The following is a 17602-nucleotide window of genomic DNA, read 5'->3' as shown; positions in this document are numbered from 1 at the left end:
GTAGGAAGGTGGGAGGTGAATGCAGCCTTTCTCTCTTCCCTAGGACAAGGGGGATGCTGGTGTGAAGGAGCTGGACAGCTTGAACAGTGACCGGCTGAGAACCATCCAGCTCAACGTCTGCAACAATGAGGAGGTGGAGAGAGCAGTGGAGACCGTCCACTCAAGCCTGAAGGATCCTGAGAAAGGTAGGGGCCATTCAGAGGGGGCATGTCCTAAATGTCCTCCTCCATTTGCTGGTATCCTGCCCAAAGTCTCCTTTATTTATTGTTTAAACTCTTCCTCCTGCTCAGAGTAGGAAGTGGATCAAGTTCAACACACCTGTGCAATAGGGCAGTGTGAAACCTGCCAGAAGGCGATTTGGGGAATATAGGAGAGCTGGATGGGTATGCACTGGTTTGGGCCAGTTCAGTCAGTTCTCATTGGATGCCCATTCTAGGCCAGGTTCTGGGCTGTGTACTCAGGATGACCCAGGCACAGTCTGTCCCTGAGGACATATAGGACATTGTAGAGGGACAATGTTATGACATCAGGGAGCCGCACACTGAGAGGTAGGATAGCACAGGAAACCAGGATGCATCCAGTCTTGGGAGTTGGGTGGGAATGGGTCAGTGTAACAGAGGGTGGAGAAGGCCAGCCCAGGAGCAGGAAGCATGGACAATGGTGGGCAGCGGCCCAGGATGCTGGGCCCTGGTGAGTGGTCTGGTCCCAGGGTAGAGTCTGGTGGAGGTGATGACAGCAAATGAGGCTGGGGAAGGAGGTCAGCAGGGCCTTGGGTGCTAGGCCAGCAGAGTATGGCTGCCTCCTTAGGACCCTCAGGAGCTATCAAAGGGGTTGTCTGGAGGAGATGGTCTGGAGGGGTCTGTTTGTGAAACTCACTCTAATGTCACATTGGCAACGTGGAGGGTGGTTTGAAGGGGCATGTGGTTCAGAAGTCCTAGGCAGGGTGGTGGGCATTGGAAAAGGGGAGGGATCAGGCTCAGGAGTGCTGAGAAGGCAAAACTGGAGGGGCCTGATGACTTGGGCATGGGACAAGGGAGACGCAAGAGGTCTCTGTCCTACATTCCTGGTGTCCTCAGTTGCAGGAGCAGGTTGAAGTGCGGGAAGACACTGAAGTGCCCATGGGACACTTGGGGGAGTGTCCAGGAGGACTTCTGGGGACTGTGAATATTTAGGGGCCAGGTTTGTTTGAGAGGTTAGATAGAGTGCCCCAAAGCTAAAGGAACAGAAAGTTTGGGGGATCCAATAACCAACAGGGTCAAATACTGCAGAAGGTCCCTGTAGCATAAGCACCCAGATGTCCCCAAGTGTTTTCCATTTAAGCCACATGGAAGACCTTGATGGGAAGAGCTCTGCTGACCAACTCCAAGGGGCACCATGCATACAGACCAGGGCAGCAATGGCTGGGATACCATTCAGCTGGCAGCTCAGGGCATCTGTGGAAGAGCAGAAGAGTGAGTCCGTGCAGTTGACCTTTGTGTTCTCACAGCCCAGGCAGAAATAGGGTGCCTCATCTAGCTCTCTGCTTTTCTGCACAGTGGGCTGGAGGCAGCTCTCCTAAGCAGTGACTCCATTCCCCTGATGGGGAGGATGGAAGGGGAATGGCCAGCGCCTGTGCTGTGCCTTCTGTGCTGAGCATGGGTGGGTCAGGTGGAAATGCTGTCACCTCTGAGAATCCCACCTGTGCTGTGTGGCTGTCTGTGGACAAGCTGTTGCTTTCCAGGTATTTTGTCACTGATGTCCCCTCAGCAGGCCCAGTGCCACCCCCACCCCCACAACATCCTTTTTTTTGAGCACTGTTCTCTGAGGAGACGCCTGTGAGTTACTGAACATCTGTTTAATAATTAACAGGCAGAGCCTGCGCTCCTGTCCCATTAAGAAAAGGCAGGATGGGTCCCACTGGGATGATTACCAGCCCGAGTGCAGAGCCTGCCTCACCCCAGCAGTGGTAAATCTGCTCCGCCCTCTCTGCCCCCCCCCAGGAGGTGGGAAATTGCCCCCATAAACCATCAGGCAAGAAAACAGCTGCAGTCAGCGCCATAAAGCCACAGCGGTTGCAGCCTGTGGGGCTTGTGGTGATTTAAATTGCTCATGGAAAGGAATTGTCAGGGGGGACCTGGTACAGAATGGCCAGGACACTGGGGCAGAGCCACCTCCATTCCCTGTACTGGGTTGGCCAGTTAGACTAGCCCAGCAAGGCAGGGTCCCCCACGCCCCTAGCCACACAATGGGAGGTGCTGTCCTCTGCCCTGGCATCTAGGCTTAAACCCAGCACCCAACACACAGACTTTTCCCTCCTGCCTTTTCCACATGAGGCATTCTGGGGAGGGCTTAATAAACCACTCATCACAGCCTTCCTTAACCCATACTGAAATTTTTGGAAAAGGATCTGAAATCTTTTAGGTCCAAAAGAAAAAATAAATCTGTCAGATATGTGGTTGCATGCCTCCTTCTTTCTCTCCCCTCTTTCTCTTCCTCCCCCTCATTTCTACTCCCCTTCCTCCCTTCTGGCTCTGGTTGGCTTTTTCCTGGTAAGGCAGCACCCATCCCCACTCCTCGGGCAGTGCTGGCTCTGAACTCCAGATGGCGCTCTCCCAGAGTTTTCCACCAGTTCTGGCCACCTCTGATTCACATCCTACCCAGAGAGGAACTTCTCAGAAGAGGTGTCCTTCCCCACCCCTGGATATTGGGGCACATTTTGATGGCAAGTTTGTTGTCTGTCACTCTGGCTCCATGGAACAGTTGCTACCAAAGCCTGGGGAACCAGCCTTGGGGGTTAAGATGAATGGAATTGTCTTGATTAGGGTGGTCCAGCCATCTGCCACCAGCCCCTTTTTTCCCTGGCAAGACTCTAAGGGACTGGACATCTGGAACCTCTGACCACCCTCCCTACCCTCATCCTAAGGGAAAGCTGGGCCAAAGGATCAGAGGGCAGCCTGTGGGTGTGGTTTGATCTTGGCATCATTACTTACTAGTCAATCAGTAAACATTTACTGAGTACTTGCTGTATACTCGGTAGTGTGCTGAGGAGCAGAAGGCAGCGTGCTGGCAGGATGAACTTGTGGTTGGACACCAGCCAAGTGGCTTCAGGACAAAACCTCTCAAGGGCTGTTATGGCTTTGGGGGTATTATGCTGTGGGCAGGGAGGGCCCTATCCCCCATCCTCATTCTGGAAGTGAGTGGGAAACTGTATTTACCCTGGGCTTTGCCTCTTTTTTATTTTTTTAAATTTTTTTAAATCGTTGATAGAATTTTATTATTTTTTATTTATTTATATGTGGTTCTGAGAATCGAACCCAGTGCCTCACACATACCAGGCAAGTGCCCTGGGCTTTGCCTCTTAATTGAAGTGTGACTTGGGTGTGAACCATCACCTGGGTGGGTCTCGCCTCCATCTGTGAAGCAGGATGCACTGTGAGCTGCCCCACACTCATGCCCAGATCCGATCACTGCAGGAACACAGATAGAACCTCAACAAAAGCTGTTCTCAGGTTGAGGAGTGGGGAGCCGGACATGTTCAGATCTAGAGAGGCAGAATACACGGGAGGGTGGCTGGGAAAGGCCTTGTATACTGAGTTGCAGGAACTCAACTGGGAACCTTAGGAGGAGGAAGTGACTAATGGGAGGAAGATGGCCTGGCTGAGGGGTCATGGGTAGAGATGAAGGACAGAGACCAAAACAGGGAGACCTGGGAGGAGCCTTCTCTATAGTACAAGAGTTACTACAGGTGGAAACAAGAAAATAGAACTGATTCTAATGAACACAGCAAAGAAAAACAGCATCGGCATGGGGTTAAGTATAAGGGTTGTGTCCCCAGACTGTCCTGAATCCAAATCCCATCTTTCCCACCCGCTAGCTGGGTAACACTGAGCAAGTTGCTTCACCCCCCCTAGGCCTCAGTTGCCTCCTCCAGATATGAGAATTGTATCTACTTTATAGGTCAGTTATAAGGATCAGGTGAGTTAATGAGCTGATCAGGTGAGATTAGCAAAGTGCTTACTTAGTTCAGGGCTGTTATTCTGATACTAACATCTACCACGCGGCCTGTGCAGTGGTTTCATTAATGAGGTTCTAGGCATAAAGTTAGTTAGAAGAGATCGAAATAAAACACACAGACAGTACCTTATTTATATTGCTAGGTCCGAGACGGCTCACCTCTCTGGTTCCCACCTCTAGCCGCCCAGCAGGGCAGCGAGGATTACTCAGGGCTAGCAGGAGAGAGAGAGAGTGAACACACCTGGGAGTAGCCCTTTATTGGGGAACAAGAGATTCAGGGGAGAATTCCATCCAATGAAGGTTGAGGGGGGGCTGCACTCCAAGGTCAGGGTCAGTGATTGGGTCCCCGGGGTCAGTGGTCAGGCACACCCCCACACGGATGGGCTCTCTCATCAGGAAAGGGTCGGGAAAGCTTTGACAGAGCCAAAGCGCCTCAGGCCCTTAACGGGAGTCACCCAATCACGTGTTAGAATGGCTTCCCACACTAACAGTCCTCAGGGACTCCTTAGGTGGGGGAGAAGTGAAGAAGTAGTCAAAGATGAAAGTGAAGCCATTAACAAAGGGGAGGAGCAGGCTTGGCAGCTTGGGAGTTTGATGTGTTGGTGGTGGCTAGGGTGAGATGGGGATCTGTGGGACCTAGCAGCTGGGGTTGCGGGGAGAGGGCTGACTCCTGAAGGGATGTGGGAACCATGGACATGGAGATGATGTGGGAACTATTCCAGAAAAACAGCTGTCACCCAGACCAGCAGGAATGCTGTGAGTTTATTTAGAGCATTGTCTGAGAGATACCAGGTCAACTACTACCCCTTGTCAAGTCAGCAGAGCTATAATCAAGGAGTAGCATGCTTTCACAGGTCAAGTTTAATTAAGCTTCTTTGGATAGTAGTGTCAGATATAATTGTTTTATTTTCAGGTGGAAAAAGTCAGGTGATATTGTCCCACATGAATCAAACACAAAATCCCTGGAAAATTCCACAAAGTACAGAAGTCTACCTCATAATTCAGGAGAAGTAGGCCAGGGACTGGACATTGCAGGACACCTCTTTTTGGGGTATCAGGGAGGATGCTAGAGATGCTAGGGTGTCATTAATGCCAAAGGAACAAGTGAGCATTCAGGAGCCATTAGGATTACTCATGTCCTAGATAGGTGGAGGAAACTGAAGACTAGGGGTCAGGGTCCTCAGCACCTGGCCCCTGGAGACTAGAAAGGGAGACCCAGAAAGGGTCAACTGGGCTGGGGCTGGGAACCCAGAGTGGTGTCAGAGGGGATGCAGAGGGCAGAGTGTTCATAGAAGCCTGGCCGTGGAGGGAAGAAGGGCAGACTGTAGGGTTAAAGAAGGTTGTTTAGGATATAGAGACATGGTATTATAGATAGTCATTCACCCAACACACATTTATTGAGCACTTTATGTGTACAGTTTTAAAGGGAAGGAGCAGGGAACAAGGAAAAAGCTGAAGCTGTGTAAGACTAATGGTTTCCAGCATGGCAGTAGGAAGAGGAATAGGCCCAAGTGTTGGCCACAATCGCAGGGAGAGGCTTCCTGTTCTTCCTGGGGCCTGGGAAGAGGCAGGGGTGGGGACAGGGAGAAGGTGGGAGCTGTGGGTTGCAGAAATGATTTTTATGTCAGTAGGTAGGCTTCAAGGTCAGGAGGTCAAGGTCGAGGTCAAGGTCACGAAGGGTGCTGAGAGGGGAGGCCCCAGTGGCAGGCAGCCATGGAGAGTGGAATAGCTCCTCACAGAGGCTTTGTTAACTAGTAATTTCCTTTCCTTAATAAATGTCCTTAATTCTCCATAATTGAAGGAGAAGGCACCAGAGGTCAGTAGATGAAGCTTTAATTTGGGGACTATGGAAGGAAAACAGCTAGAGAGTAATTACTCTGACATTTACACAAGCTTATTTCCCTAATGAACTGAGAAAGCCAGGCCAGGCCCAGTTCCCACAGGGGACAGGGGAGCTCAGTGCTGAAACTGTGCCTTGGGAAAAACTCAGGACTTTTAGCTGGACAGTGAACCCCAGGAGACAAGCTCTGAGAATTTCCACAACAGAGAGTCTGGGCCTGACTCTGTCCTAAGGCCCCAGCCTATGCAGCCCTTATGCCCCCAAAACTAAACCCCAAGAAGGTCCTCAAAACAAGGCTCTCTAATGCCTGTAGCCCCCCCGGCTCTGCCTCAGCTTCCTGATTAAACTTACATCTGTCCCTTCTCCTCAAGACCTCAGTGTCCCTAGCTGATTAGTTAGGAGACTAAATAAACTACAAGAACTCTCTAGGACCAGTATTCTCTAAGTTCACAAAAGTCAGCCGTCTTTTGTTAGACTTGCAGGAATCAACCCAAGTACACCATGACAGTGTGTATGCTCTTAGCCCCAGGGTGTCGCTCATGCTAAGGAAACGGTCTCTGCTAGCAAAGAGCACAGGGAAACACAGGGGATATTAGTGAACTGAGTCATGGGGCCTTGACATCTAACAACCAACAGTGTCATGGTTCAGAGGAGGAAGATGAGAATGGAGTCATTGTTAGGAGGGTCTCAAGAGCACTGGGCCTGACCCAGCATGGCTTGGCTGAGCCCCTAACTTATTGTGTCTTGAAGGTTGGGCCCCTTGATGGTTCTCCAGAGGGCGCTTGGTCTGGAAAATTTTCAAGTTTCCTTGGCTTCTGGAAAGAGGGAAGATATAAATGAGAGCTCAGAGGCAAGAAGGAAAAAATAGGTTCAGGGTGTGATGATGAAATGAGTGGCATAGAGTGGAGGTGAGGTGAGGCACAGGTGAGGGAGCCCTGGCAGGGCTGAGTTATAATGGCCTCCGAGGATTGATTCAGGCAGAGGTGACCAGAGGCCTGGATGCTCCAGACTGAAGGTCATTCCAGACATCCAGGACTTCAGATTGGTCTAACTCCTGTCCTTCTTGGGTGACTCTAGAAGTTTCCTGAGAGCTTTGGGAAAGAGGCCAGGAAGATGGGGAAAAGAGACAACAGTTGGGGGCAGAGTGGACTGAAGGTAATGGTTGATGTCTGAGGCTTTTCCTACATAGTGACCAAGTTCTGTCCTTTCCTGTCCAGGGATGTGGGGGCTGGTTAACAATGCGGGCATTTCGACATTTGGGGAGGTGGAGTTCACCAGCATGGAGACCTACAAGGAGGTGGCGGAAGTAAACCTCTGGGGCACGGTGCGGACAACGAAATCCTTCCTTCCCCTCCTTCGAAGAGCCAAAGGTGAGTAGAAGATAGCCCCTGCCTGACCCTGGACCTGCCATAATGAAAGACCTATCCTGCCAGAGGCAATGTCCATACTAGCAAGGCTGAGCTCCTGACTCCTGGGGCCACGCTGGGCCCACAGATGGTGGCAGGCAGGGATATGTGGCTTTCAGGAAGTAGAGCAGATGATAGGTCAGCAGTCTATGTATCCAGGTATAGCAGGATCCGGCCATTTTTGGACTCTGTGCGCAGGCTGCATATAGACGTCATTGTATCATAGCATGCAGTTAAATAAATGTTAGTGTATCCATTCTGTGGGTTGTTACACCAAAGCAAAAAATGAGACAGATGTAGTATTAAATTTAAAAATAGTAACAATCAAGATTAGAAATTTGGAAAATAGACAAAATATCCAAACCATATTGGATAGCTGAATATAAGCAAACTACACAAGAGTCCCAGGTTCTGATTTTCTCCCTGGCATAGCAAACAATTGAGGTAAGACCCACAGATCTATCCCAAAGCCCCAGCAACAGCAGGAATGAACACAGGGGTAGCCATAGGTTTTAAAAGGAAACCCAAACTCTTCCATGACTTAGAGCTTAAGAGGTTTCCGCAAGGTGCCCAGGACAGACTGTGTAAGCCTTTTTGGGTGTGCTCTCAGGGCTGAGAGGGGATGTGGAAGGTCCCTGTCACCCCAAGGCTGGGCCTGTGGCAGAGACTTTTCAAAGTCACCACTTTTCTAGTGCCCAAGACTCTGCCTTCATGTCATCAGCATGGGAATCCCTGCCCATGCCCCAGCCTGCTTCTCTTTGACTATCTTGGGCTCTATCCAGTGAGGAGTTGGAGAATGGAGCACCCCAGCACCCTCTCTGAGCCCCAGGGCTTTCCGTATCAGTGCCAGCCTCGGCTCTAGGTGATCTACCATCTACATTCCTGCATTCATCTTTCGTGTTGCCGCAGGTCAACACATACTTAGCAAGTCACTTATCTGCACATCTTACTGGGTGAGCTGAATTTTAAGCTCCGTGAGGGTAAGGAGGAAGCTTTAGGCTGCCCAGCATCAGCCCTTGCCTGAAGAGAGCACACAGATCCACATGGGCACCACCAAGGTATGGTCACCAGGCTGAGCTCAGTCTGATTTCGAGTTAGTTGTGTGTTGTCCATTATGCTGTGCCCTCCTGGTATGCAGGCCTGCTTCTCGCTCATTTCTCCTTCCCTGTCCTGCCTGGCCCAGCTGGGCTGCCAGGGAAGATCAGGGATGCTCACATTGATGGGTGGCCCAAGCTGGCCCTGGCTACCAAAATAAAAGGTCCCCTGACCCTGGGTGGTTCAGAAGCAATTCCAGTCAGGCCTCTGCATCGCAGGGCAGTGCCACCTGAGCAGGTGTTTGTTGTCTCTCTCTGTAGGCCGTGTCGTCAACATCAGCAGCATGCTGGGCCGCATGGCCAACCCCGCCCGCTCCCCATACTGCATCACCAAGTTTGGGGTGGAGGCTTTCTCTGACTGCCTGCGCTATGAGATGTACCCGCTGGGTGTGAAGGTCAGTGTGGTGGAACCTGGCAACTTCATCGCTGCCACCAGCCTCTATAGCCCCGAGCGCATCCAGGCCATTGCCAAGAAGATGTGGGACGAGCTCCCTGAGGTTGTCCGCAAGGACTACGGCAGGAAGTACTTCGATGAGAAGATCGCCAAGATGGAGACTTACTGCAACAGCGGCTCCACAGACACATCCTCCGTCATTGATGCTGTCACACACGCCCTGACAGCCACCTCCCCCTACACCCGCTACCACCCCATGGACTACTATTGGTGGCTGCGAATGCAGATCATGACCCACTTGCCTGGTGCTGTCTCTGACAGGATTTATATACACTGAAGAGTGACCTTTTGGGGAGCCCTAGAGGGAGGGAAGAGAATGGGGGAGGGAACTCATATAGTCACCTTTTGATTAACCACTTGTGGATTATCTCATGTCCTAGGAGGCCCCATTTTAGCATTAACCAGAGGGGATAACTCAGCCTGACATGTTAATGTGGTGAGTAGCTCAGGCCTTCACAAATGGGATGGGGTGGCGGGCCCTAACTAAGCCTCAGGGCAAACATGGTGTATCTGTCTAAAGTTTATTTCATACAAAGATTTTTGGAGAAATGTCTTTATATTAAAAACAGATTTATTCTAGAATAGAATCCAGGTTCCTTTACATTTTAAGCCAAAAACATCAGTTCAAAAAAATTTGATCTTTAAACCTGCCTCATGAGTAAAGAAGGACGGATTTTTTTTCTTCTGTACAAATAATCTGTAGCTCTGAGAGAACACATGAATTAACCCTTTTATTGCTTAGGAGTGGCCCATGTTTTGTTTTTCTGCCACAGATGTACAAACCCTTCCCATTTGCATTCCGGAGCCACTTTGGATCCCTTTATCCAGGAATCCTCTGGCACCTCTGTCTTCACCTGAGCTTTGCATACCAAGTGCCCACTGTATACCTCTTTGCACATCCATGGTGCTATATGACCAGCGGGCAGCCAGTGATTGACAGTAGGCTGTATGGCAGGGGTGTGGATCATTCTGGAGATTTTCATTTGAGATTTCTCCATTGTCTTTGAGGACTTGGTCTAGACTTGTGTGGAAGTGCTCCATAGTTGAGGGAAGTTTGTTGGTAACCTTGGTTTCACCTGCAGTGGGACTGGTACTGACTGGGGTTGCAGATGGAGCATCAGTGCCAAGGCCAGTACTGTGGCACCTTCTTCCAGTGGCGGTCTGGGTGCCTGTCTGTCTGTGTGGTACACACACACACAATCACACACACATGTGTATTCACACATGTTCATTGATGGCTTGTTTTTCCGCTATGGCCATATTTATACTTCTCAAGTTTGTGTTTGAAGCCTACCATCCCTACAATTGAGCAGGACCTGGATGTTTGGACCCAAACAGGGACCACCATCTTCCAGGTGACTGCAAGCCTCTGGGAGGTCCTGAGTGCCAACTTTGAAAATCAAATTAAACTAGCATTTCCGCCTCTCCCAGGAAGAGCTAGGCCTGCCGCTAGAGGGAGCCCAACTCCTCTGCAGCTAAGCCCCAACTCTGAACTTCCATGAAAGCCTGAGGTCTCTCAAAGGGTGTGTGATTCCCACCTGGGAGATTGCCTGGGGGGAAAAAAAAGCAAGGCCCCTTTAGAAACAGTATTCCTGCCCTCTTAGCAGCTGCCTGGCTTGACCCTGGAGCATGGTGCCAGGAGAAAGCAGGGGTCTCCTAGCAGCTGGAACAGGCCATGGGCACAGAGAGTGCCAAGGCAGGGTGGCTCACAAAGAGCAGATTCAGCTGGCCTGGTGGGCCTTTGTCCCCTTGTCTTCAACAGGGATGCTCTGTCTTAGCTCCTGACTGCAGGGTGAGATAGAGAGGGCCTAGGGGGCAGGAGGGAGGCAGGGCCTCCAGAGCCCAGAGTGGACTCTTGATAACCATTGTATTTACATATCAATGAGATGCTTTTTTTGTACCACCATGCTGGCCTCCAGCAGAGGCTTTCAAAATCACACTGTACATATTGGGAGGATTTGTTTTCATGCTTAATAAAGGAAAATGGATTGATGCCTGGAGTTACACATGTGCATTCACTCCTGGGAACTAGAGGGAGGTAGGGATGGCCACATGCTTTGAGTCCTGATCAGCAGTAAACAGAACTCTGGAGAAGCCACGTCTGTCTGTCAGGGTCTTCAGTCATAAACAGGATTGCTGGGTTGGCTCACAGCCTGTTCTGGTTTTTAATTTGTATCCCAGTGATTAAAAAGTCCAGGGTACCTTCCTTCCAATCTCAGTGCTAATTAAAATTTCCTGTTTTCCGTTCACCTTCTGGCAGCTTAGAACCTGGCAGGATCTAGTTTTGACCTTTACAAGAGATAAGTGGGGAGGGCAGAACAGGTTATTCCCATTTCATAAGTGACATAACTGAGACCCAAAGAGGGAAAGTGACTCACCTATCATCACAGTGGGTTGGGACAAAACGAGGTCAAAACAAGTCTTCTGAGTGGTGCTGTTCACCGTCATTGCACACAGTGGCATGCACAGATGGGAGAGCTGAACTGGTTAGGGTCTCTGAGCAACTAGAACCTCGGGGCTTGTGTGCCTACAGAGGGCTACCACTTCTTATTGGGGTGGGGACTTCCCACAAGATGCCACTGGCTCTCACTGTCCAGTCCTGCTGGGAACAAATGATGTCCTCAGGCCCTGCCTTTGGTAGAAACTGCATCTCCAATATCCTCGCCTTAGAAAGGTCACCTGCTCAGTGAGGCCTGGGGACCCATGCCCTGAGTCCTGCAGCTCCGTGCCAGGGCCTCGTGAAGTATATGCCCATCTCTGAAGTAGGAGGTACTAGTCAGCAGCTATCCTATACTAGGCCCTGTGCCACGTTCCGGACTGAATTGCATGTCCCCTCTCCCAGATTCATATGTTGAAGCCCTAGCCCCACATGTGACTATTTGGAGTTAGGCCTTTTCAGAAGTAGTTAAGGACAAATAAAGTTGGAAGGGTAGAGTCCTAATCCAATAGGACCATCAATAGGAAGAATTGGGGCCTAATAAGAAAAAGAAGACAGACTCTCTCTCCAAGCCTTTCAGACTTTCCAGAGTGTGTGAAAATAAATTTGTGTTTAAGGCCAGTCCTTGGCATTTTGTTATAACTGCTCATGCTAACTGATGCAGCCAGGAACCAAGTATTCATTCATTATCTTATTTTTCCTCCTTAGGACCTGTGAAGAAAGAGGACCTAGCAGCCCCTGCTGGTCCTTGCCCCTGCTAATCTTGTCTGCCACCCTCTGTAGTGTGACTTTGAGCCTCAGTTAGTGGTGCAGGAACGAGGAGAGGATATTGCAGACAAAGTCTGGAGCTGTGGGGTGGGGCTTCAGGCTAGTCTCAGCCTGTACACAGGACCTCTGCTGGGACCTAGGGTCTGTGCTGCAGCCATCATGGACCCTCCTCTGTTGGCTAGCGGCTGAAAATAACTTTTTGCAAGATGTTCCGGACAGTGCCTTATAACTGAGTGCATGTGAGGTTGTATGAGCAGGTGACAGACTGGCCTGATCCTGCCTATCACGAGCTGCTGGGCCACACCTTTGCCACCCATGGAAGACAGTCTGCCAAAGACTCCCGACTTGTGAAGTCTATTCACTTTCTGTATTTCAAACAGCCCAGTCTGGTACAGGTACCATGTGAGGCTCCCAGGCTTGGGCAGCTAGATAGCAACCAGGCTCATGTGTGCAGTGCTGGGCGCGTCACCCAGTCAGTTCGCTGCCTCTTCTCACCTGATGCTCACAGTGCCCTGGCAAGCAGGCAGGGTGGGATCACAGGCTCATTTCACAGATAAGAGAACAGGCTTTCCCAAGTCTCTCAGCACAGGAGTGATAGAGCCCGTGGCCAAGCCAGATCTGTCTAACCTCCAGCCCAGAGCTAGTGATGCATGAAAAGCCAGGCAGATGGTACCAGGATCTAAAATAAGGAGGGGAAAAAATACCTCAATTATGTAACAGAGGAATCTTTAAGCCTATGCACAGTAACAACCACAGAGTACGACCACGCGGGCCAGCTCCTTCTTCCCTGCCCCCTTTGGGTCCTGAGTGCAGCTTCCTGGGAGACCGTGTGCCAGAGGAGCCCACCAAGACAATCTGCCTTGGCTGATCTAAAACTGTTCTCAAAGGGGTTTCTGAAGGCAGCCCTAGGAATACCAAAAGCCCTATCTGGGAGCTGCCCTCAAAGGGCTCAAGGGCCACATGAGCAGAGCCTGAGACCTGCAGTGGTTGGTTCTTTTCAAAGAGCTGCATAGCTCTCTGGGGCGCTGATGGAGGCGAAATAGCCCAGGGCATGAGGGGCTTCTCCAGTGTGTGCAGGCACCCAGGAACAATGATTTGTGAATGGTGATTTCAGAAGCACAGAGTGAGGAACTGTTGGTCCCAGAACTAGGGACTAGGGCCAGGGTCAAGGGCCAAGAGAGGTGGCTGTGACCCTCACAACCTCAGAGAATCAAAAGGGACCCGGCCATCATCAAGCCTGACTCCCAGCCTCCTGGATGAGGAGCCTGCGGGGCCGGGGCTTGAGGCCCTCCAGTGACAAGTGGCTCATTACTTCCTGAGAAAGCATTTCCTTGATTCAGAAAAATGTATCCAAAGACCAAGGCCAAATCTACTCAACTAACTTAACCCCTTTGACACCTGGCTCTGACTCAGACCTCCAGAGAACAATGTAAATCTTCTCAAATAGCTCTCTGAATATTTGGAAATGACTATCATGCTCAAGAACCTTATTTGACAAGCTTTCCATACACCCTACTACCCAAACAGAAGATATCAGCTATAGTTATTCCACCCTCCTCCTGTGTTCTTGATGGCACAGGATGTTCTTGTCCTGTTAGCAGCCAAGACCTTTGAGACAGGTTTTAATGCCGACAACTCCTCACATGCATGTAACCAATTAAATGGATGCATTGGCACAAATCTTTCATTCCATTATAAGTAGTTTAGGATTTAGGCAGGATCATTATTCCTATTTTACAGATAAGGAAACTGAGCCTCAGGAAGATGAAATGATTAACCTGAGATTACAGCGCCAGAAAAAGGGAAAACCAAGACATAAACCTGTCCTTTTGGTTTCTATCTCTAGGGCCCCAGTAATGGTTTGGATGTGAGGTGTCCCCCAAAAGTTCCTGTTCAGAGGTGAAATGATTGAATTATGAGAGCTGAAACCTAATCAGTTCATCCTAGTTTGAGTGGACTGATGGGGTGGTGACTGTAGGCAGTGTGAAGCATGGTTGGAGGAGGTAGGTCTCTAGATGCTGCCTTAGAAGGATTCAACTTCCCTGTTTCCTGGCCATCATGAGCAGAGCATGAGCTGGTGCTCCTCCACCATGTCCTTCTGCCAACACGTCTGCCTCACTTGGGCCCAGAGCAATGGAGTCAGCGTACTGTGGACTAAACCTCTGAAGCATGAGCCCAAATAAACTTTTCCTCCGCTGAATTGTTCTTGTCAGTTACTTTGATCATAGCAAAGCAGAGCTGACTAACATAGATAGACCCCTTCCAGTACCCCTGGGTTGCCTCAGTCTCCCCAAGAGCTGGGTTGGACTCAGCTCCGTGAAGGAGCATTGGGGTGAGAAGATGAAGAACAACTCCCTTCTCAGTACTGCAGAGCATCCTGTGAAAGAGAGGCCCAGGGCTGGAGTTGTGGCTCTGTGGTTAGAGTGCTTGCCTAGCTCATGTGAGGCACTGGGTTCAGTCCCCAGCACCACATTAAAAAATAAACAAAATAAAGGTACTGTGTCCATCTACAACTAAACATATTTAAAAAGAGAGAGAGAGAGAGAGAGAGAGAGAGAGAGAGAGAGGCCCAGCCTTTCCTGTCTCTCAAGGCACAAGTGTCGGCAGCATCTGTGGGATCGCCCAGTGGCCTCAACCCTGATGGAGGACCTTAGAGTGGGAACAGCAGGGGAAAGAAGCATTCCTAGGACTGAGCTGGGGACCACCTGCCTCCCCAGCTACAGAGCTGTGTTGGAGAGGGGTGTGAACAGGACAAAGCTTGGGAGACGTCGGGGCCCAGAAATACCTTGTGCTGCTCTCAGCGAGACTTAATTACTCTCTCACATGTCAGGCTACTCTCACTTATCAAATTATAGGTGAACTTAATTACAGCTCAGAGTCACCACACTGGGCTCTTCAGAAATAGCAGCAAGCGGACTGCGCAGCTTTAGCTGTAGCCATGTCCATTTTTGGATGAATTTCCCATTGTTTCCAGGGTTTCCAAGGGCAGCTGGACTCCGATATTAGGCAACAAGGGTGGGCATGGGCTGCACTGAGCACTCTCCTGTACTGACCACCACCTTGCTGGCCACTCAGCCAGGGAGGGCTGTGCTGAGCCAAAGGCTGAGTATTCTATATATTGGGTGGGTCACCGTGCTGAGGTCTCTCCCCTGCTTACTGCCGCAGTCTGGCTGGGCACAATTCAGGAGCCACTTGTCAAAAGAAACTAACTTTATTTTTAGAACTACAAATGCCAAACAAAACAGCTCCTCAGGAAAAAACCCTCAGAGCCCAACTGCCACCACCTGCTCCCCACAAGCCTCTCACCCCCACACAAACCTCACCACCTCCCACAATCCTCCTGTTGTTGAGGCCTATTGGCTGGGTCGTGTGGGCGGAGCCAAAGAAGTCCCCCAATGAGCAGCTCCGTGGAGGAGCCAATCAGCTAGATGTTGCTGGGGCCGCTGTGAGCCACTCATCAGCTGGCAGTCTGAAGGGCAGGGAAACAGCCCAATGAACATCACCGCAGAGGAGCCAATCAGCTAGATGTTGCTGGGGCTGCTGTGAGCCAATCATCAGCCGGCAGCTGGAAGTTTGCTGGCAGCTGGAAGTTTGCTGGGGCCCCTTTGGCTGTGGCTCTCAATAGCTTACCTTGTGTTGTGCACTAAAGTCTTGGTTCATTCGGTCTGACCAAAGGTGCACAAAAAGTGGTGCAGGACTTGCCAAAAGTCACAAAGAGCAAGCACGGTGCTGGATGAGAAAACAGGCCTCATGGAGACACAAGGTCACCTTCAAGAAAACAGGGTAAAGAGCAGCAGGCCCCTTGGGACTGGTGAAAGTTCAATGACATCAGGAAGGGCATTGTAAACTTCCCTGCAGGCAGGTAGGATTGACAGACTCTTGTTCCTGCGGAAGAAACTGACGAGAGGCACAGGGTGAGTTTAGAGGCTTTGATGGGAACAGAGAAGCAATGGCTAAAGGGAATGCAGATGCCATTAATGAGCTTATATCCAGAGGTGCAGCCCACTCGTCACAGCCCTGCCCCCTACCCTGCACCTTGGATTATTTGAGTCTCTGTTTTGTGCCAGGCCTTGGGTTGGGCTTAGGGCAGGGGTGCAATAGCAGGCTATGCACTGGCTTCCCAGAGCTCACCCTCAAGCCCAGTGTAACCCAGGGTAAAGTGCCATGATTTTGAGGAGGAAGTGAAAGTCTTTATTCTATCAACTATGAGTGGAAAATGTAGTTATTATCAATCTACACACTGCCTTCTCTGTCTTCTTCCCTGCTTAGCCTCAGACCACAAGCTTGATATTTTATGATGTAAAAGGAGAGGGTATGACCCAACACCCAACAGGGAGCTTTCTTTCTTTCTCTCTCTCTCTCTTGTTTTTTTTTTTTTTGGTCCTGGGAATTGGACCCAGGGACAATTTACCACTGAGACACTTTCCCAGTTCTTTTTATATTTATTTTGAAACAGGGTCTCCCTCAGCAGACTGGCTTGGAACTTGGGATCCTTCTGCCTCAGCCTCCTTAGTCACTAGAATTACAGGGCTCGGCACGGGTCATTCTTTACTTGGGATTTCCATGACTGTCTCCAAGGAATAGCAAGAAGTGAGTGTCCCTGGAAGCCTAAATGTCAACAGCATGACATGGGCAAGCAAATAGTGCTGAGGACTGCTGGCACAGTGACCAGGCAGGGGACTCCATGACATGCTGAGCACATGGTGTAGAAGCTGCAGGCAGATCAGACCAGATGGAGACTCAGTCTGAGCCCAGACATGGGAGAATGGATGCCACCTCGAGGGCCGTGACTAACTGGAGTTTTCATCCTTGTCTGTGTAATAAAATGCACAATGAGATAAATATGCACAATAAAATACAGTAGAGCATATAAAAGGGGCCAGTTTGCTCTTGGTTTTCTGCACAAAGAAAAGGGTGTACTTGAAAGTGCCCAAGCAGGTAGCCCACAGGAAAGGGAGCCCACTGGTGATGCCGTGTTAGAAATGGAAGGGACCTCAGAGACCCTGCAGCTGAAACAGGTTTTGTTGGAAGCTTTGTTCTGGGCGAGGCTGGTTAGAAAGATGTTTGGGAGCCGGATAGACCTGACCTTGATCCTGTTCTACAACTTCCCGTTTGTGTAATGCTGTCGAGTTATCTGGTCTCTATAACTCTGAGCCCCAGGTTTTTATGTCTCTGACGGGGATTTCTTGTATCTTGCTGATTAGGTGAGTGTACATTGGTGCAGGGGAGGGGCTGCAGAGGTGCCCCTGCCAGTGGGGTCAGGGCCTAAACAATTAACCCTTCCTATGGCCACTCCACCCCATCCTTCCTGAAAACTGCATAAACCTCAGGTGTGCCAGAGGCAGAAACAGAAACCTGGGGAACCCTCAAAATTGAACCACAGCATCCAGAGCCCTTTCTACTCATTGGTCAAGGGTGGGGTGGGAGGTGTTTAATTTCCTTTTCTACGTGCCCCATCTGACAGCTGAATGCAGAGCACACTACAACCTTGTGTCACCTCCTTGCTAGAAATCTCTGAAGGGGACACTGAATGGACTAGGAAACTGTTGTCCAGAAGGGATTACGCCTACAAGCCCCAGTAAGCCCAACCCAGGCACAGAAGGGGATATT

The 17602-nt window shown here is 50.3% G+C and overlaps 1 protein-coding gene across 2 annotated transcripts in view; it reads left to right on the top strand.

The window, feature by feature from the left end:
- Window positions 1–10780, top strand: part of BDH1 (3-hydroxybutyrate dehydrogenase 1) — a 50131-nt gene extending 39351 nt beyond the window's left edge. For both annotated transcript variants that reach the window (XM_081302835.1, XM_081302836.1), the window contains exons 5-7: window positions 44–185; window positions 7051–7203; window positions 8595–10780. In XM_081302835.1, the coding sequence (XP_081158961.1) occupies window positions 44–185; window positions 7051–7203; window positions 8595–9064 (765 nt within the window). In that variant the 3' untranslated portion in view covers window positions 9065–10780. The remainder of the gene's footprint in view (window positions 1–43; window positions 186–7050; window positions 7204–8594) is intronic.
- Window positions 10781–17602: the final 6822 nt, after the last annotated feature.

The sequence above is a fragment of the Spermophilus citellus genome (genome assembly GCF_964194105.1).
Source record: "Spermophilus citellus genome assembly, chromosome: 7".
NCBI lineage: Eukaryota > Metazoa > Chordata > Mammalia > Rodentia > Sciuridae > Spermophilus > Spermophilus citellus.
Note: the sequence above shows the minus strand (reverse complement) of the source record. Positions and strands in the feature narration are given on the sequence as shown.